The 21,391-nt window shown below is 38.9% G+C and overlaps 1 protein-coding gene across 2 annotated transcripts in view; it reads right to left on the bottom strand.

Annotated features, from left to right (window-relative positions):
* rbpms (RNA binding protein, mRNA processing factor) overlaps positions 1-16,364 on the bottom strand; it is a 54,292-nt gene extending 37,928 nt beyond the window's left edge. For both annotated transcript variants that reach the window (XM_066652146.1, XM_066652137.1), the window contains exons 1-4: positions 16,040-16,364; positions 6,812-6,889; positions 6,309-6,347; positions 2,667-2,729 (exon numbers count right to left, since the gene is read on the bottom strand). In XM_066652146.1, coding sequence (XP_066508243.1) covers positions 2,667-2,729; positions 6,309-6,347; positions 6,812-6,889; positions 16,040-16,099 — 240 coding nt within the window. In that variant the 5' untranslated portion in view covers positions 16,100-16,364. The remainder of the gene's footprint in view (positions 1-2,666; positions 2,730-6,308; positions 6,348-6,811; positions 6,890-16,039) is intronic.
* Between the last annotated feature and the right edge of the window lie 5,027 nt (positions 16,365-21,391).

Here is a 21,391-nt window from a genome sequence, read left to right as displayed (position 1 = left end):
AGGGCCTACTGCAGTAGCGCTCTGGTGAAAGTAGAGCAGAGCTCTGGTTCTCATGGACGAAGGGGTATTAAGTGGGATTGTCTCGGCTCTAGCATTTCGGCGCTCAAGCGATTGAAGATCTGCGGGTGAACTGCTCCATGGCGATGTAATGAGATCCAACCCTGCTTTAATTTAGCCCCTGCTCCCTGCTGCACTCAGGCCAGTGTTTCACATTTTTTAGCATATTTCATGTCCAACCATCATCATCACATCATATCACAGTTTGGCCTTGGAAGGTATTTATTATATACAAGTCCTGCAAGACTTTTGGCAGAGAATAGGCCCATAGTGTTCTTGATCCTCTTGTCAGAAACTACAGACTTTTTGTTCCACATTTTGTTCATGTTGAGTTATTATACATACATTCATATATATATATATATATGTGTATGTATACAGGTGATCTGAAGTTCATTCATTACTGACACATGCACATGAGCCTAAGGTCACCGTGCCCAATCCCAAGCTTGACAAAGAGAGTATGAAACCTTTAGCACTGAGCACAGTGGTTTGTTTGGTTTTGTGTGGTGACGGAGTTCCATCCACAATTGGGACAAACTGCAGTGGTACCTGTGGTCCAGGACTAATCATGTGACATCACCTGACCTCACTAATGTTTATGTGGCTGAATGCTACCAAGTTCTTGCAGTAATGTTCTGAAATCTGGTATAATTGCCTCCCAGTAGATTAGAAACTGTAACTGTGTAAAGGAAGAACAAACACCTGATTAATACTGTGATTAATACTCATTCATTTCAGAAGAAACCAGAAGAAAAAACACTCGTGTACTTAAAAGAAGCATCTCCTTTTTTAAACATATGATATATGCAAAAATGCCATCTTCTCTGTGTCATTCATATAGTTGTGTGTGTGTGTGTGTGTGTGTGTGTGTTGACTGGGTGAAAACAAAAAACAGCAAGACAAACTGAACAGTGATTGTGAATAATAAAAAAACTTGTCTGCAAAAGTTGTGGCAATACAGGCCTCGTGTTCCGGAAGAGAAGAAGAGTACTGAGAAATTTTGTTTTTGAACTCTTTTGAGCTATTTTCAGCATCTTTCAGCTATTTTTCATTTTCACCTTCTTTCATTTATTCCTTTAGCCTTCCTTAAGTAAGTGTAAATCATACAGCTATATTCATCTCTGTAGATAAATGAAGTGAAAAATGACATGCATTTTTTACTGATAATAAAAATTAAAACTGGTCTTTGATTGTATCAATATCCATTTGACCTTAGTTGTGTAAAACAGTCAATTCATCTGTTTTTGTAGATTCTATGTAGTTTATTTCATATAGGACTTTATTTCATAAAACATTTCTAAAAGAATAATTTCAACCTGGATTTAAAAACATTCTTACTACATACTCTTTAGATCAAAATCCCAACCGTGTGTGTTTTCAAGTTTCAGATGTTGATTGGGTAAAAATGTTGAGTATATTACATTACAACACAAAAATGCACTCCACCAACTGACAAAGATCTAGAGTTAGTGATTAACAGATCACAGCATAAAGTGAGTTACAAAATTACCAGGGAAAAAGCAATCACATTCCGGGAGCTGGAACTGCTGTAAAATAATATTTCTGTAATTCGATGTTTGTCTTATTGACATTTCTTTCTAAATTCCGCTTTGTTTCTTACGTGAGTTCACCTGCAGTGGAGCTCAGAGGACTTTAGAGAGCAAGGTCAAACTCCTGCTCCAGATAAAACAGATTAAAACTAATCCTAGATCAATGTGTAGAGGAGAGACTGAGAGAGAGACAGAAACAGCCAGAGAGAGAGAGAGAGAGAGAGAGGAGTGTAGAAAAGGGAAAAGGTGGAGGGGAATAATTAGAAAAAGGAGAAAGAGAAAGGAGAAACAAGGGGGGGAGAATATGAGAAGTAGAGTGAAATGAAGAGAGAGTGGAGGAGATGGGAAACAGAGAGAGAGAGAGAGAGAGAGAGAGAGAGAGAGAAAGGAAAAAAGCTAGTGGGAAAAAAACTTGAGGATTAAAAAATCATTTGTCTATATTAAATCTTTATAATAATCGATTCATAATATCACAAAGAATAACAGGAGTATTTAGAAAATAAATATCTAATTTAGTTAGGAGTTAAAAGGATATAGTGCTTTTTATTATCCAGAATAAGAAACTGTACTGTGGCTGAAAAGGAATAGGTATTTAGAGGGAAACATCACTCCCAGACCTCTTTCAACAGAGACATAGTGGCCTTTAAAACAATCAGAAATTCCTCCAAAGCAGAACTACTGAACTCTACCACACTTGATATCCAGCCAAACATGAACACTCCTTTGATGAAACATGTAAAACTAAGTGAAAGGTTAAAGAGTTTTACTTAAAAAATAGAAAAAAGAGATCAGAATCGGAGGAAAGAGGTGCCACTGTGCCACCCTGTGTTGTTATATATGTATGATACAATGTAACAATTATGTGATGAGAAAAATTATGTTTTCACATAAAATATCATTATGAGCCGTGTGTGTATGTCCTTTTATGTGTGTGTATATCTCTCAGTTTTACCACTGGACTTGTCCTCATTCAGTGCTCTGAGTTGCTCTAGGGTCACATTACCTTTTAGCTACAACTGAGCAATAAAATAACGTATCAGTCAAGGTTAAACTCACGTTCAAGGCATTCTTGGCAGCCTCCGCCTCCGATCTGCTGTCAAAGCTCACAAACCCCACCGGCTGCAGAAAAATCAACAAGAAAAATAGAGACAAACACAAGAGTTAGAGGGGAATGGTCCTTCACACCTCACTGACTCGTGAATATTCTGCTTTCATCGTGTGATGAAGCCAAGACAGAAATGTGGGGCATTCAGAGTTCATTCACCAGAGAGAGAGAGAGAGAGAGAGAGAGAGAGAGAGAGAGAGAGAGAGAGAGAGAGAGAGAGAGAGAGAGAGAGAGAGAGAGAGAGAGAGAGAGAGAGAGAGAGAGAAAGTAAGAGAAGTAGATTCAAAGAGAAAACAACATAAAAAAAAAAGAGAAAGTGAAACACTGCTAATCCATTAAAACATTCCTTGCATTGGCATACTGAAGCCTCACACTCAGCATATTTACACACAAGCAGATGTGATGAGATCATGAGAGAGAAGAAATGCTTTAATATGTGCTTGATATTCTGCAATATTTCTTAATACACTATTAAAATATTTGAGGTTGTGAAAGGCAACCACACTACACACAGCAACACCACACACCATCACACTACACACAGCAACACCACACACCATCACACTACACACAGCAACGCCACACACCATCACACTACACACAGCAACACCACACACCATCACACTACACACAGCAACACCACACACCATCACACTACACAAAGCAACGCCACACACCATCACACTACACACAGCAACGCCACACACCATCACACTACACACAGCAACACCACACACCATCACACTACACACAGCACCACCATACCATCACACTACACACAGCACCACCACACACCATCACACTACACACAGCAACATAAATATAAAACATTCTTATAATTTGAAAATTATCAAGGATTACTTTCATGACTACAAGGAACTAGTTGCAGATGACATTTATGGTTAACACATTTTAACAAAGAATAACACAACCTGTGTTTAAATAGAAAACACAAGGGTGTGTTAGTTACTAATGCATCATTTTTGAGAGTGCACACACATGTTCTCTCTCTCGCTCTCATTCTCTCTCTCAGAGTGTAGAGAGTGAACACAGGGTAGTTAAAAATAGAAGCTCTGAAACCTATTGCTATATATGGAAATAGCTTCTCGTCTCTGGAGAGGCCTGGAATCAATTGATTTACATTAGTGTTGTCATCTCTCTGCTCTGTGCCATAACATTACTGCCAACAGCAGACAAAACACAACCAGCCATAAACACACACGCACACACACAGTGAAAAACCCTCACATTCCACAGGGACGCTGTCCCCACAGGAAGTGAGCCCTGTTCCTCTTTCCTGGTGCTCTCTGGCTGATAAGGGGCATTTTCTGAAACTAAAATAGGCGCTGTCACTCAATTAGAGATGAACTGTGAGTGGAATGGTCACATAAAAATAGCGCTGAGGATGAAGAATTTTTTTGCAGGCTTCAGATTCAGTTTTTAACCTTTTGAACTCTAAGGGAACTACAAAAAAATACAGATAAGTTTCAGTACTAAGTAAAGTATGAGTCAATTAATAAGTATATTTGCAATTACTGATATATATTTCAGTTTTCATGTATATTCATTCATTCAGGAACACACCCTGAATGTGGGGTCAGTCTCTCACAGGGCGACACACACACTGACACTTTTGAGTCACCAATCAGCGTGTGTTTTTGGAGCGTGGAAGGAACACCCGGAGGAAACCCACGCAGACACGGGGAGAAAACACCAAACTCATGGAGCGGGACTTGGAAGAGCTGGGTTTTCAAGGATTTCTTGAAGCTCGTTCCACCAGCGTGGTACCAGAGATGAGAATAGCCTCGACTGACCTGTACGGGGGGGGGTTGGCCGTGTTAGTTGGCGCTCCTTTGAGGAACGGAGAGGGCGGGCGCTAACATATGGTTTTAAGAGTCTATTGAGGAAGATGGGAGCAGAGCCAGTGAATACTCTGAAGGCCATCATTAGTGACTTACTCCTGGTTAATTTTACTTCATTAGTTTCCAAATCACCGCAACCCTGAAATGGATTAAGCGTCAAAGAAGATGATGATGATGAGTTTCCAAATACGTCATGTCCAATTCCACCTTAGATAGATCTCTACATAACTCAATACTAGTAACCGGGGAAAAGAATACAGCAATTCGATTCAAATTTGGAAAATGGCGTTACGTTTAGGATAATAAAATAAATTCCAATACTAATTTTCCAGTTAAAATTGTGTCATTCACAATTTTACAATGCTATAATGTGATCATGCCTGAGCTGGGAACTGAGCCCACATGTGACCTATAGAAAACTGTTAAAAATAAGGGAGCTACACAACTGATTCTTTGAGCGATGCCATTGATGAGCCACTTTTGGTTCCATAAAGAAACAATGTTTTTGTCAAAAAGATGTGTGAGTCTGAAGAACCTTGTAAAGGTTTAAAGAACCTTCCATGGATGTAAAAGTACTTTAATCAATTATTCATTTATTGGTGAAAATATTTCAATGTGGAACCAAAGTGGTTCTTTGTAGCACTTTTATTTTGAAGAGTGTGGTGTTATCTATTATATTATAGCACAAAATGTATCACTAACTTTTAAAAACACTGATGCTGAATAAAGTACAACTTTTGCAGCTACAGAAGTGAAGATAAACAAGTAGAAGGCATGACAACAGTAAAGAAAACATTCAGTCAGTTTCTTCTGTCACTCCCTTGAATCCCAGTGGAGAATTATCATCAAACAGAGACGAGCAGCTGCAGCACAAACACACAGAATTCAGCTCTAATGCAACGCCAATGAAAACTGCCATGATTGTGCATTGTGAGACAGCTGCCACCAGCTGCACTGAAAAAAAAAACCCTTTTACTGAACTGAATTTACTAATAGGAGTATTAAGTCATTTTAAAACCAAAAACTGATTGTGTACAATTTCATTTCATTGCATTTTTCTTCACTACAAAGATACAGAATCGCTTTGCTCTGTAGTCACTGAACAGTTAATGCTCCACAAATCGGTACCTTACATGGGGCCGGTCATGATTTGGGCTGGATGATGGTGCATCCAGGCCTCTAGGTGAGTAATGACTTAAAGAAAATAAAAAATAATCAACTGAGGAAACATTGGAACTGTGTCTCTGGAATAATGGCGCTCCATATAATAATGAGATAGAGTCGTGGTTCCAATCCATGCAACATCAGTACCTGACCACAATAATATTTATGATGAATGCCAACAAATGTAGGGGCGAAATGATAATCGTGATTTAGGAAAAAATGTAGGAGGTGTCTACAAACCTTTTGAATTCAGAGACCCAATGCTCCACGGAAAAATCTAGATTTAATTAAACACACCTAAACATGATAATCAAGGTCTTTTGAAGACAGTATGAATTGAATTACGTGTGTCTGCTTTGGACTGGAACTGAACTTAGTAGAAATGATATAAAACAAAGATCTAAAGCGTATAAACAGTAAAATCCCCAGTGGTTACTTCAGCATTCCAGCTTTCATTTGTGTCTAGCTTGTTGCTAATGAACACTTGAGATATCACTGTGTTTCAGTCATTTTTATGAGAGAGACCAAGTTACAGTATTTGTTTAATTTTCTTTTGCAATGTCTCACCTGTTTTGAAGTAAGTTTGATCAATGACCCTTCATAGCCCTAAAAGAAGAAACAAACTATTATTTGCAGGTTTAGAAATTCTAACAGCGAGTTCTGAAGTTTTCAAAAGTCACAGCAAACTCAACTTACTACACAAACTATAAGACGACCTGTGTCTCAGTCATCTTTAAATTACAGTACAGTTCAGTGATACTAAAAAAAAATCTGTATACAGGAAGTATATAGCTTTCTTTTTATTCAGGGGAAAATACCGCTTAACGTTCCGTTAAGCTCCATTCAGATATCATATTTCAAATGAGCAGGCACTTATGTTGCTCAGATACACATTTAGCAACCTATAGAAATTAGAGAAGCAAACAATAAATAAACACAAATGAATGAGTTTGTCACTGAGTCTGAGTTTTCTGTATTTTCCCACAGCAGGACTGCACTGATTCATCATCTTAGTGCAGGATAATTGGTGTAGAAAATGAGAAATGTGTTGAGAATGTCATGGAACTTACTTTAAAAGGCCTGAACAAGAGATAAAGCTCACGTGGCTTTATGTCCAAGGGCAAGCCACTGACAAAAAGAGTCCGAACCTGAGGACAGAGACAAGAAACAAAATGTCTTTAGGTTTGGGAGTATTAGTTGGGAAAGAAGTATATACAGCTTAACCTTGAATAAACTTATAGCTTTTATATTCAATTTAGGTGGTGAAAAGAATAATACATATAAACATAAAATGTGCTATGATTTTGCACATGTCATATGTTCTCTGTGGTGAAACAGCTCACATGTCATATAACTGTACTCTACAAACTAAACATTTTTAAATTGTGCCTAGCATTTGCAGTATTCTATGTAAAAATGATTCTTTTTTAACCTTCCAACCTAGTTTTCCACCCACTGAAACCAACTGCAGGTCTTCTGTTCTAATGTTCTATAGCTCCAAAAATTCCCCTTCTGTCACCTTTATTTATTATCCCGAGTGTGTAATGTTCTATTATAAACTTGGCTGGAAATGTATAAACACAAATGCAGTCATTTGTTGAATAAACAGAAGATGATCATCTACACTCTCTTCTACCTCCAGGCATCTTAAAAACAGCTTCGTAATAAAAGTGTCAGGAACTGTATTTTAACAGAGATTATCGGCACGGTGGTACACACTGCACACGTTCTGTGTGTGTGCAGCCACGTGAAACCTGTGTGAAATCCATCACTAAAAATCCTACCAAAACAAACACAGGTAACTAAGCAACGGTGTGCTGTGATAGGCCGGTTTTCTGCCTGTATCACCTCGTCTCCGATATGATCTTATCTGAGTTCGAGCCAGAGGAATCTCACAGTTGCGAGAGGGGAATTAACACTCAGCTGGATGGGTGTAAACTCACATCTCGGGGCAGCTTGAGAGGTGTTGTGTCCAGGAGAGCATAGATAAATGGGATAATGGAAAAAAAAAAAGATCTCACTAACATTTTTGTGGCTGAATGCAGTTAGATCCTCTGAGAAATGTTCAAACATTTATTTTAAAGTGTTTAGGATTAGCAAATTAAAATAAAGACCATTAACTAAACGTGTAAAAATATGGTTTAATATGCAAATATAAAATATAAAAATCTATTGCTAGTATATCCCCTGCTAATGGCTTCAGCACACATTCCTTGCCTAGGAAACAATGCTTTATGTCCAAGACAACCATTTTAATAAGCTTAGGTTTCACACATTGGTGACACAACCTTTCAATTGCAATGGCTTTCATAATCTCCACTGACAAGCACTGAAAAAAAAAAGAAGAAAAAAAAAAGTGACTCCTTGAAGCAGCCACACGTGTCTAAGGTCACATGCCCAATGACAAACATGGGATAGAGAGGAATAACGCTCCAAATACAGAGCTTTTGAAACTGTGGAACTGTGTGGAACTTCACATCAGTACCTGATTTCACTAGTTTTAAGAGGCTGCCATCAAATCCTCACAGTAATGAACCAACACCTAGTTTGAAATACTTTAATAGTCAGACTTCTGGGTTACTGTACCTGACTACCATTTCTCCTGCTCTCTCCTCTCAACCTCTATTCTTCTTTTGTTACTGATTTCTTTACTGATAGTGGTGTTGGACGAATGGATGACTGAACACACCCTTACTGACTGGATGAACACCCACACATACACACAATGAGACACACTCACCTGACTAACAACTCTTAAACTCAGCTGAGCAGTCAGGCTGAGGCTCATGTCTCGTTATATTCTCTCTCTCTCTCTTTATGACTCATGACCATAAAAGGGGCTTTTTGTTGCTGAGGTCATGCATGCTCACTCTCTGAGCACAAACCATGAGGGAGGACAAAAATGGGATAATGAGAGGAAAGGATTAAAATATCTGTACATTGAACCATGGAAGAATCAAATTATACTAATTTTGAAACCAACACTACACTAATTGGAACAGAAGCAGCAGACATATCCAAATATTTTACCAAAAACTTCATAGAAAGAAAGTTATTCATTAGGAGGCTCTTACAAACACGGTGACATCAGTCTTTAAACTGAACAAAGAAAATACCAAACTTCTTACAAATTATCCCAGTCATGAGTCAATAATCACTATTTATTGACAGAATCTTTAAGCTAGTTTCTTTATTTGCATTCGCTGGTGAAAATCTAAAAAAAATTAAATTAATAACGTGACATTGAAGTATTTAATGCATGGGAATAAACTAGTATAAAAATATCTCTATTTTTTCTTAATCAGTTACTTCTTTTCCATCTCGGCAAGTTCAACTAAAAAAATCATAATATCAACATTTCTGAGTTTTTGCACATAATGACCTTTACTGTTCCTCACATATCATATGGCGATCACCCACCGAAAATGATATTCCAAAGTAAGCTAACACTCTCATGGATACTGAGATAATTTTATTAGCCCGTTCTGAGAAAATGAGGGAAAGGGAGGGTGGGGGAGGGAGATCAAAACAGAGCCAGAGAGGTAGTGAGAGACAGATAGAGGAAGGGCAAAAAGGGATGGATATAAACAAAATGACACTAGGGCTGTGCCATATCGTATCGTTCGCGATAATATGGTCGTAATTTCGTTATCGTAATATCGTAATAATCGTGATATTCTGATTTGTTTACATAATGACTCAGCACAGCAACTATTCTGTTTGTTTTGTTATTTACTGTGAATTTATAAGGTTACTTTTTGTATAATTGTTTACGTTTGCTGTTGATATGCACACACACAATCTTCTGTATTTTGGTTGAGTGGTAGATTTATATGTTACATTATTGTTTCATACAAAATCAGAATCTTGGTAAGTTACAGTTTACAAAACAAGCAAATGTTTACAGATTTTTTTTTAATGTTTGTTACATCTGTTTGTTACATTATTGTAGGGCCATATTGCTCACCCCTAAATTACACAGAAAGCAAAGAGAGACAAAGCAAGAAAAAGACAGAAATTAAAATAGAGGAAAAGTGGGTGAAGAAATAAAGCAGAGAGGAGTGAGGAAGAGACAGAGCAATAGAATGAGAAAAAGGATTACAGAAAGACAATGAGAAAAGAGAGAGAAGCAGAGAGGGAAAGAGACGGGAGAAACAAAAGTTCAGCTGTATAAAGACACTGTGAGAGTATGACCCTGAAAGGATAAATACAGATAAATTCGGATGTACTCTTGGGGACGAAATATCAACAAGGAAAATGAATTACAGAACAAAAGATGTTTATTTCCTGCTGCTGCGTAAACCATATCACAAGACAAGACAACACGAGACAAGACGAAACACAGGACTTTCAACAAACTCTCAAAAACAAAACCCACACTTTCTCCTTTTGTCACTGAGACACTTCTGAAGATCCAGAAGAATAAAAGCAGACTGTTACAGACGCACGCACGCTCTCTCTCTCTCTTTCTCTCTCTCGCGCTCTCTCTCTCTCTCTCTCTCGCTCGCTCTCTCTCTCTCTCTCTCTCTAGCGACACTTTCTCCAACAGCCGTTTTTGATGCTAAGCCTTGTTGTCTATTTGAATGCCTCTTGTCGTCGGGCTGACAAATGGCCAAGATAAGATGACAATTCCCCCAGCGGTGTTAAAAATAAACCTGAGACATCTGAGGGGTAGAAAGGCAAAGAGCAGTTTAACAGAGACACATTATAAATGCAGAGGAACATCTGCCCCACTGCTGAAATGTATAGTGACACAGAAGGGCTACACACACACACACACACACACACTAAAGATGACCGTTTTCAAAGGTCGTCACACTTCGTGTACAAGTATATCTGTAAAATCATCCCTACTCTTGGGGAAAAAATAATTTAGATTTTTCAATTTAATAAACTGCATTGTTCTATAAATTCATTAGTTTTGTGTGGGTGATGTTATGCGTGTTTGGTTGCTTCTGATTGGTTGAACTCATCTAAAGATATATGTTATCAACACAAGCTTCATGTTCCATCCTGATCAGGAACACGCTGGGTCCAAAGTATCACTGCATGTAAGGAAGAAAAACGTCCATTACAGAGCATCACACCCAGTCACACACACCCAGTCACACACACACACACACACATTTGGTCAATTTCACATAGCCAATTCATCTGCCAACGTATATATGGCCTGTCTGAGAAAACAAAAGCACTCAAATAAACCCATGCAGACACAGGGAGAACACATCAAACTCCACACACTCAAACACAATGATGCCACCATGCTGCCCTTAACTGTTTGTTATTGGGTTCAATTTCCCTGGTAAACCTTAGGACAACATACTGTATAATTATGGCTGAACAATTAGGAACAAACATCTAATCATGCTTTTTTCACTACAAAATAAATCGCTGAGTCCGTATATCTACATTTGTTGGTTGCTGTTGGTATAATTTACTGAATAACACCGCTACTTTCCATGCATTCCATGCATTCACCATAAATGCCTTAAATATAAATGTAACATAAATGTTGTTGTATGCTGTGGAGCAGCTGCAAAAGCACTAAAGGCAACCATTCCCAATGTCAAATATGGTTCTATGGTTCCTAAAAAGTATTCAATTTCCTCACAGAGCACTTTTTATTTTAAGAAATCGTGAGATAAACCTAAAGACAAATGTGCCTGTACATTAAATAAAAAGTGTATATATGTATCCTCGTCTTTAAACATCCTCTCCTCATCCTTATTATCGTCCTGAAAACAGAAATAGGTTTGAAATAGGGTTCCGTTCCTGAATCTACAGGAGTCTGCAATTTTAATTTCATCATATCACAAATTTGCATAGGACTCATTTCTGCACTTTCCATGACAGACAACACAGGCTCATTCTTTACTGAGGCAAGTTCATGAAACAAAATATTCAGAAACACAGCTGGTACAGCACTTGATCTTCAGTGATCCAAATAAAAAACCTTGAGGACAGACTGATCAAAGCCTTGTGAAGCTGGAGGTGAATCAATGGGTTTGAAATTTAAAAACGTTCCCTTACACCTAAAATATACGACAAATATATTTAGAAAATTATAGCAACACATTTTATTAGGGCCACAAGGCTCATCTGCTCAGAGGCCAATGCATATTTTTATATTGTATCACCCTTGCTATGCTACTGAGTAATGGCTCTCCATTCAGCACTTTTAGGATGATCCAGAACTAGTCATCCAACAGTGCCAGACCTGACATCACATCTAGTGTATAACCTATGCAGAAGAGTAGGGAATATTACTGCAATAAAGATTAACAATCTCCTGATTACTACCCTCATTTCAATGGAAATGAATGGGCACATGTCTAAAATATACTGGCCATCTATCCATTCTCAACTAAAAACAAAGCTTAAAAGAGAACTATTGGGTTTTTGGGAACAAACCCTTCATCATACCTTTGCATAAAGCAGTATGCTAATTTTCTAATTTTCTAAGTGGTGTGAAAGCTGATTTACATGATGAAGATTTGCAAATAAAACTGCATTTTTGGTAAAATTCTCCATTCCTCCTCCCCCACAAATTTATATCTAGTTTCACAGAGGGAGTCAAAACCACAGAGAACAGGAAAACACACATATACACACATCCACTCCCCCCCCCCCCCCCCCCCACCCCAAACACACACACACACTCACAGTGGGAAACACATACAAACTCCACCAAATCAACTTCAGCTTGCCCTGTCTGATGGCATCAAAGATCTTCCAGCAAGAAAAAAAATTTCATGAAAGGTCATCAAAGTCACATGACCCTCCACCATCACTGGAGATGCTGGAATCAACATTCAGTTCAATTCAATCCCAGCTCTGATGAGGAGCCAAAACCTTGTTTTCTATGTGACATTAAGGGGAGATTCCCACAAATGCAGCTGAGAGTTGTTTTGTTTGCCTTTTATTTTTGTATTAATGCTGTCCAAAAATAATACATTATAGTTAACATTAACAGTAATACATTACAGATACACATGCATCTCCATATTTGTTGATTTTTAGTTAGCAACATCGATGCCCATAACAGTTTACTACATCAGTTGAACACAGTACCTGTCCTTCATATTCAGTGAAAATTTCATGATGAATGGACCAATAGAAATGCTCCAAAATGACTTGGAATAAAATTATTTTTACAATAACTTCTGTTGAAAGTTAAGAAGGTTTTTTTTTTTTCATTTTTACCACTTTAAAATAGTAAATTACATTTATGAAAGTGACTGTTTATTATTTATTTCTAAGTTAAACTTACATGAGATGAAGAATCAAATAGTTTACATGCCCCTTAATGTATCAGTTTATGTTCTACAGGATGGGCCCCCCAAATAGTGGCTGCCATTTTTAAAACAGATTTAATAAAGAATCTCTGTTACTGTTTCATAACATGAAGAAAAGTCACATTCGAAAATGACTGACTGCTTCTTTAAAACACATACAAGAGCTGAGAAAACACAGTGCAAATCAAAAAGCCTCCAACAGGCTACAGACCACCAGCCTTCAAGCTAAATCAAGACACGGAATATAGTTTGACGTTCCTGAATTTACGAGAGAAGCTGATCACAGCTGTATGAACTTTTCTGGACCTGATCAGGGCTTTTGTTTTGATTCCGCTTGTCCTGTTTTCCTGGAAAGAAAGTAATCTCTGACTGATTGGAACTGCCTGTATACTGAAGCAAGGAGCATAATTACTTTGATATCAAACACATTGCTACCTAACACCGCACTGCAATCAAATTGATCAACAAAAACAAAAATTTGTTTCTGGACAGAAACACAGAGCATGGCCGTATACGAGCTTACTTTACTTCAGTTGGGACTTTGTGGTTATAACTCTGTAAGTTAAAAGTCTACAACCACATCTTTAATGGGTAACTACCTGCTGTCAATCTTTGTGTTGGTATTGCTTTTGGATTCTCGTCTATATCGCTGTGTAGCATTATTTAAAACTAAAATACAAAATAGGGAACAAATCCGTGAAATAAATGCTTCTCAATACTGTACAATGTTCTAAACAATTATGTTCCGAACATGTTTCGCAATATTAGAATTTTCATTTATTATTCTGGAGGTGAATTGAACAATCAAGAATAAACTTAAAAAAAAAAAATAGCAAAAACAACAAATAAAAATGTACTTAACTGAAATACCTTGCATAGCCCTTCAAAAGCTCCCAAAATCACAATAACAATAATAACAATCATTTTAATAATTATATGCACAATTTATAGTACTATTCACAAACCCAAAGACCCTTGGCATTGGAGAACAAAGAGAAAAATACTACGACTTTGAGAACTCAATCCAGGCAATATCCTAGTGATTGAGTACTGTATAATTACACTGCACAATGTCTGTAACTGCAAGGAGATGTGTGCATTTAAAAGAGATTTGTTCTTGCCCTAAAGGCAAAGACAGACGAGCTCAGGTACGGGTGATCAACACACTAGAACTACCATCAAATAACAGCAAAGTAGTACTTTGGAAATTGCTTATAATTCAGTCACTCATGCATATATATACTCACTTAGGTTTAGGAACTGCGCCACAAAACATTGTTTTTAAATAGCAAATGGAAAATGTTCTTAAAATCCATATCATTGTTGTGGGCACAATTTTCCTTTTGGATAGTACTCCCACACCAAACAGTGAGAGATGACGAAGCAAAAGAAAACATGTGTTTTATGTGAAAAGGGACAAAGCTTCACCTGACCATTCATATGAAAACATCAAGCAGTCAGAAAAGTATAGCCATGTAAAACAATGCAAATCCCAAAATGTCAATCTATGACATCTAATCCCTCTGGCACATGCCCTATCTCTTGGCTCTCAATGGAAGATCAGGATATTGCAGAAATCACAGAGCCTTAGCCAAAAAAAAAATGACTGGGAACTGATGGCTATGCTCTTAATAGGGAAATCTGATGCAGCATAAGATTGCAAAGGCCCTTTACACAGATTTTTCAAATGAACACCAGGCACACGGCCAGCTTATCTGACAAAAGAACAAGCCCAACATGGATACACAAATAAACACTCCGCTTGGATACTGGATTAAAAAATAGATTTAAAACTATTTTTAACTATTTATGACTAACAGCTCATCAATGTTCAACTTTCCCCAACACATAACTCTGGCACACAGGCAGTTCAAAGTGATTTTTTTTTACAGGAAGAGTCATGATTTTTGGTCAATTATTGAATAGATGTGCGTTCATGGCCATTTGGTCACAGGTTTACAGCAGTTAGTCCACTACATTTGTACAAGAAACTTCACTACAGATGAGTCTGGGATCAATTTTTTTAATTGAATGTTGATTTTATTCACTTACAGATGTTACCACCAACATTGACACTTTTAAAAACCAATGTAAAGAGAAAGTAATGTGTCTGTTCAGTTCTGGTAACTGCACGTTTTTGTTTTTTTGTTTTTTTTTTTAGTTTAAGTACTCATGTGCTACAGAAAGCACAATTTTTAACAATGTATTGATACTCAAGGACAAACTGAACATAAAATGTACACACATTCAACATTTAATATTTATTTTCCCCTCAAATTAAATTCTGCAAAAACAGGGGAGCTAAATTTTTGCTTGTATTTCTGCTGTTTCCTTTAAACTTAAATGCGAGTCTGTTATGTTCTGCTATGAAATATATTATAAATGTGTTTCTCTATTAAATAAAATCAATACATACTGCTCGTAAAACTTTACGTATCATTCTTTTACTAATACTTGACAAAACCTCATTTACTTATGCTGATATCATACTGGGGAACCTAAAATAATTTCTAATTTCTAATCTAAATGTTTACAGACAAACATAGCACTAGTTAGATACACACTTATACTCTTAAGTGGAAAAGAAACTTGAAGAACGATGCAATTTCACAATATTGTAATTGCGTTACTGACACTGGAATCCTACCTAGGACTTTCTAACAAAAATAAAAGTTAGGCAAAGCCAGCCATTTTGGATTTGGATGTACGCAATAAAGTGGAAAACAACTCTAAAAATTGATAGCTGCATAGCGTGTATAGGGTTAATATTATTTCTAACGTAGCTAGTGCTGAGTTACTGATGCTGACATCTCATGTAAGGCTTCTTGAGCTTGTAGAAATGGAAACTGAAAGATTATGGCCAACTTAAGCGTAAAAGAAACTTGATTAGAGACGTAATTTAATAAAAATCATGCAATTTTTAATGGTGTTCAGACACTGACATCTCATCAGAAACTCACTGTACTAATAAAAGTGAGGAAAGACAAAGGGTAAAGTTACCTCCTCGTCGTGGTTGCTGTATTCACTGCTTTCGTTTTCTTTGTCATTTTTGTTGTTCATCTTTTTTCAATCCTTCCTTCTCTCACTCAACTCACTCAACTGACCGTTTAGACCGTTACGACCAGTCATCAAATTTACTCTAAAATCGTCGAATAAAGCGCAGTATCTCCACTCATTTGTAAATATGACTCACTCCGCGCATAAAATGGTTCGCTTTCTGAAGAGATATGTGTTTGTTTTGAAGCTTTTGATGTATTTGTGCCTGTTGTCGGTCTTTTTATATCGTTGTAGTTTTCTTTCCTCAGGAGCGAGTTGAACGAGTGAAGACTTCGTTTAGCGTAACGGTTTTTTCCTTACGTTCTATCTACCCGTATTCGGCATAAGGCCCGCCTCTCCTGCGCTGTGATTGGCTGATAGCGCTCACTCGCGCTCCTCCTCCTAGGCTAGGCTTGGTTATTTACCACTGTTGGCGAGCAACCAGTACGAGCTAATCGAATCATAAGTGTAGGTCGAATAACAACCAATCACAGCGTATAAGAGGCGGGACTTTGTCTCAAAACGGGTGGGAATACAAACAAAAACGCCTTTCTGCTGCAGTTTCATTCAAGTGTAAGAATGGTACCACGAATTGAGGAAAGAATCTCAGTAACAAAGGTGTATGTCTGTTGTTACTGTTCAACTCGTTCACTCTAGCTCAGTTTAAACTTTGTGGCCACAAGATTAAGCATTAACCCACATTTATACTCCGGTTTTACCTTTACTTACAAGGTGTAATTGTTTTTAAAGAGCTCATATCTTTCCGAGCATAAAGGACAATTCATCTATAGTAATACATTTTTTTTGAGATGTTAACATACTAACTGTGAGTATTTTGTTGGGGTTTGTAGAGAAATGTGGAGCTGATGGTGGTAAATGGGGCATTTATAGGCCCTTCTATTGAATAACTTGCTGTGTGGAACTTATAGAGGCAGATGTCTGGTTCCCTTCACCCTCACTATGATTAAATTCTGACTAAGTACACTTCTGTAGAATTGACTGCAGCAAGAAATCACCCTCAATGTGTTTGTTTAAATCCTAACCATTTAACTGTACAGAATTTTGATCACATTGTCTAATATTCTACTTATGTGGTCGAATAAAAAAGTGGGTAGTGTTTTTTAAACAGATTTTATGTGAGGTGATGTGATAAAATTAACATTCTGTTCACCTGAGTCACGGAGAGAACAAAGGAGGGCATGGAGGAAAGACAGAGAGAAAGAGAGAGGGAGAGAGAGAGAGAGAGAGACAGAGAGAGAGAGAAGGGGAGGGACAGGGAGAGAGTAGAGTGTACTATGAATGGAAGTAGAGATACTCCAGCTGCTCACAATACACAAAAACATGATATCGTTCTTTTTCACTGCCTTCAGAGAGACGAGAAAGACAAAGGAAGTAAAAAGGAGAGTGAAAAAGACATACAGAGAGAGAGAGAGAGGGGGGGGGGTCAAATTATTCACCATGACCTCTAGTGCACTTTTACAGCTTCATAAAGTTTACATGTGAGAGACAATGAGTGATAGATTGAGAGAGGGAGGGAGAGAGGGAGAGAGGAAGATCGCTGACGGAGCACTGCTCTGATGTGTACAGGAGTGCCACAGTCTGAGGACAGTGGGTTAGCACAGCGTACAGCACAACAACAGTGCCTAAAGTGACACACAGAATATATAATTAAACACAGTGTAAATACAGTGTACATAGATGATCACACCACGATATTAATATGTCGGAATGAATGTTTACTTTAATGCTTTTGCAGTACTGTAACTTACAAGTTAATGCCAATAAAGCTTCCTTAAATTTAACTGAATTGATTTAAAAGATTGAAAGAGAGAGAGAGAGAGAGAGAGTTGTAAAACAGACAGAGTATGACAGTGAATAAAAGAAACCCAGAGCAATTGAGAGTGTGGGAGAGAAAAAAGAGACCAGATAAACAAAATAATAAAAAATTAATGTTTTTTTAATTCAAGTAGCAATGTAGTGTTACTGTGTTTTCGGTGTGTTACAGTGTTATAGAGTTGTGTTATCACTGTGTTTGTCTAGTTGTGTGTAGAGGTGTGTTATTCTTGTGTTACAATGTTATTGCTGTGCTGAACCCCAGTGCAGTACAGCGCTCTAATGAAACTCAGCCCAAAGCTTTATAAGAAAACATCCTCCACACACACTTTCTTTATCACAGCACCACTGTGTGTGTATATGTGTGTGTGTGTGTGTGTGTGTGTAATCCCCATTCACGTGACTTTCTTACTGACCCCGATCTGTGACTAATTCCACCAAATGTCAACATCCCCCATTAAACAGAGGAGCCTGGGCCTACTCTCTTTAACCATACAGTAATCTTTAAGTATTTTACTGGAGATACATACACTCAACAACCATAACATTAAAACCACCTCCATGTTTCTATACTGATTGTCCAATTTTTCAACTCCACTGACCATACACGAGAACTTTGTGTTTCTACAATTACGGTGTGGAGTCCATCTGTTGCTCTGCATACATTTCCAGCCCCATTTCACTCTGTTCTTCAAGGGTCAGGACCTTGTCAGAACGGGTCATATTTGGATGCTGGATGGTTGTCAGAACTGTAGTGACACTGGCATGTTTGATAGTAATTTGGATCATATAATAAACAGATATAATCTTCTGCTTTTTATTTCCTCTCTTGTTGTCCATCGCACAGTGGAGAAATTCACTGTTATACTTTAGAACACAAAGGTTATGTTTTTATAGGTCAGAGAGTGTTAAAGATGAGAGAGAGAGAGAGAGAGAGAGAGGGAGAGAGAGAGAGAGAGAGAGAGAGAGAGAGAGAGGGAGAGAGAGAGAGAGAGAGAGAGAGAGAGAGAGAGAGAGAGAGAGAGAGAGAATTAATTCTGGAGAGACAGAAAGACAAGACTGAGGATGAGACTGGCCCTGTGTCCAAAATGGCTCCCTATTAGCTATTCCCTATGTTGTTCACTTCATAGGGAACTGAATTCAGGAGAGTAGTGTATGATTTCGGACACTACCTCATGTGGGTTTTTTACAAAACTGAGCAGTGGATTATGGGTAATCTGATATCTGTTAGTGTATATGGGTTGTACACTACTCTTTGCAGTGCATTGTGGGATTGTTTGAGTGCGCTGAAAATTGTTCACTATGTTTTCCTACACTACTACAAAATGGCAGAACCACAAAAATGTACTATACAGTGAATAGGGCCGTTTCGGACACTGTGTGGATGACTGTGAATAACAGGTAGAGAAAGACAGAGCAAGAGAAGAAGAGTGAAAAAAAGAGCAATGAGTGTGGATGGATTATACGAAAAACAGAATGAAATAAAAGTAATATGAATTATGAACATAACAAACCTATCATATTAGACATATTTAATTTAATAATATCAAATGTTGAGCTCATCTTTTTGGGGTCACTGTGATAAAATAAATAAGTCTGTCAGGCAGAATGAGCTTCAAACTCACTGGAGTACATCAGGCGTAATGGAGAGTGAACAGATCGATAGATCAGGGAGAAACTGGACTCTTCCCCTGTGTTCATGCTTCATGAACATTTCACTGTAATGACAATAGGCATTTGCTTTTCCTTTTGAAAGGATCTGTCACTTTCCATAAGCATCTTTTCATTATTCTCTACTTGGCACAGTGGTGCAGCAGGTAGGTTTCACAGTCACACAGCTCCAGGGACGTGGAGGTTATGGGTTCGAGTCCCGCTCCGGGTGACTGTCTGTGAGGAGTGTGGTGTGTTCTCCCTGTGTCTGCGTGGGTTTCCTCCGGGTGACTGTCTGTGAGGAGTGTGGTGTGTTCTCCCTGTGTCTGCGTGGGTTTCCTCCGGGTGACTGTCTGTGAGGAGTGTGGTGTGTTCTCCCTGTGTCTGCGTGGGTTTCCTCCGGGTGACTGTCTGTGAGGAGTGTGGTGTGTTCTCCCTGTGTCTGCGTGGGTTTCCTCCGGGTGACTGTCTGTGAGGAGTGTGGTGTGTTCTCCCTGTGTCTGTGTGGGTTTCCTCCGGGTGACTGTCTGTGAGGAGTGTGGTGTGTTCTCCCTGTGTCTGTGTGGGTTTCCTCCGGGTGACTGTCTGTGAGGAGTGTGGTGTGTTCTCCCTGTGTCTGCGTGGATTTCCTCCGCGTGACTGTCTGTGAGGAGTTTGGTGTGTTCTCTCTGTGTCTGTGTGGGTTTCCTCTGGGTGACTGTCTGTGAGGAGTGTGGTGTGTTCTCTCTGTCTGTGTGGGTTTCCTCCGGGTGACTGTCTGTGAGGAGTGTGGTGTGTTCTCCCTGTGTCTGCGTGGGTTTCCTCCGGGTGACTGTCTGTGAGGAGTGTGGTGTGTTCTCCCTGTGTCTGCGTGGGTTTCCTCCGGGTGACTGTCTGTGAGGAGTGTGGTGTGTTCTCCCTGTGTCTGCGTGGGTTTCCTCCGGGTGACTGTCTGTGAGGAGTGTGGTGTGTTCTCCCTGTGTCTGCGTGGGTTTCCTCCGGGTGACTGTCTGTGAGGAGTGTGGTGTGTTCTCCCTGTGTCTGCGTGGGTTTCCTCCGGGTGACTGTCTGTGAGGAGTGTGGTGTGTTCTCCCTGTGTCTGCGTGGGTTTCCTCCGGGTGACTGTCTGTGAGGAGTGTGGTGTGTTCTCCCTGTGTCTGCGTGGGTTTCCTCCGGGTGACTGTCTGTGAGGAGTGTGGTGTGTTCTCCCTGTGTCTGCGTGGGTTTCCTCCGGGTGACTGTCTGTGAGGAGTGTGGTGTGTTCTCCCTGTGTCTGCGTGGGTTTCCTCCGGGTGACTGTCTGTGAGGAGTGTGGTGTGTTCTCCCTGTGTCTGCGTGGGTTTCCTCCGGGTGACTGTCTGTGAGGAGTGTGGTGTGTTCTCCCCGTGTCTGCATGGGTTTCCTCCAGCAGGTAGGTGGACTGGCGACTCAAAAGTATCCACAGGTGTGAGTGTGTGCTTACAGACAATGAATTTATGAACACCTGTTTATGCAATCTACAGCATTCACCTAGACAATGTGATAGCAAATGAACAGCACATGTATTCATCCCACATCACCTTTTATGAAGAGAGGGGGCAGGAGAGAATGACTGAGCTAGAAGTGACCACAGTGGCAGATATTACCTTAACATACATTAACCCAGCAAATGCTTAGGGGTCTTCTATGACCTCAGGAAGTGAGCAACACCAAGGGACATAAATGTGTTTTCTCATATATATGAAAACAACACACATATCTCACTTTGTGTTGCTGACTATATGCCTCCAGGGTGTTTTCCCACCTTGTGCCCAGTGATCCAGGGTAGGCCTCGGCCCTGAACTGGATAATCTGTTCCAGAAGATGAATAAATTA

Source organism: Hoplias malabaricus, chromosome 2 (genome assembly GCF_029633855.1).
Source record: "Hoplias malabaricus isolate fHopMal1 chromosome 2, fHopMal1.hap1, whole genome shotgun sequence".
In the NCBI taxonomy this organism is placed as follows: domain Eukaryota; kingdom Metazoa; phylum Chordata; class Actinopteri; order Characiformes; family Erythrinidae; genus Hoplias; species Hoplias malabaricus.
Note: the sequence above shows the minus strand (reverse complement) of the source record. Positions and strands in the feature narration are given on the sequence as shown.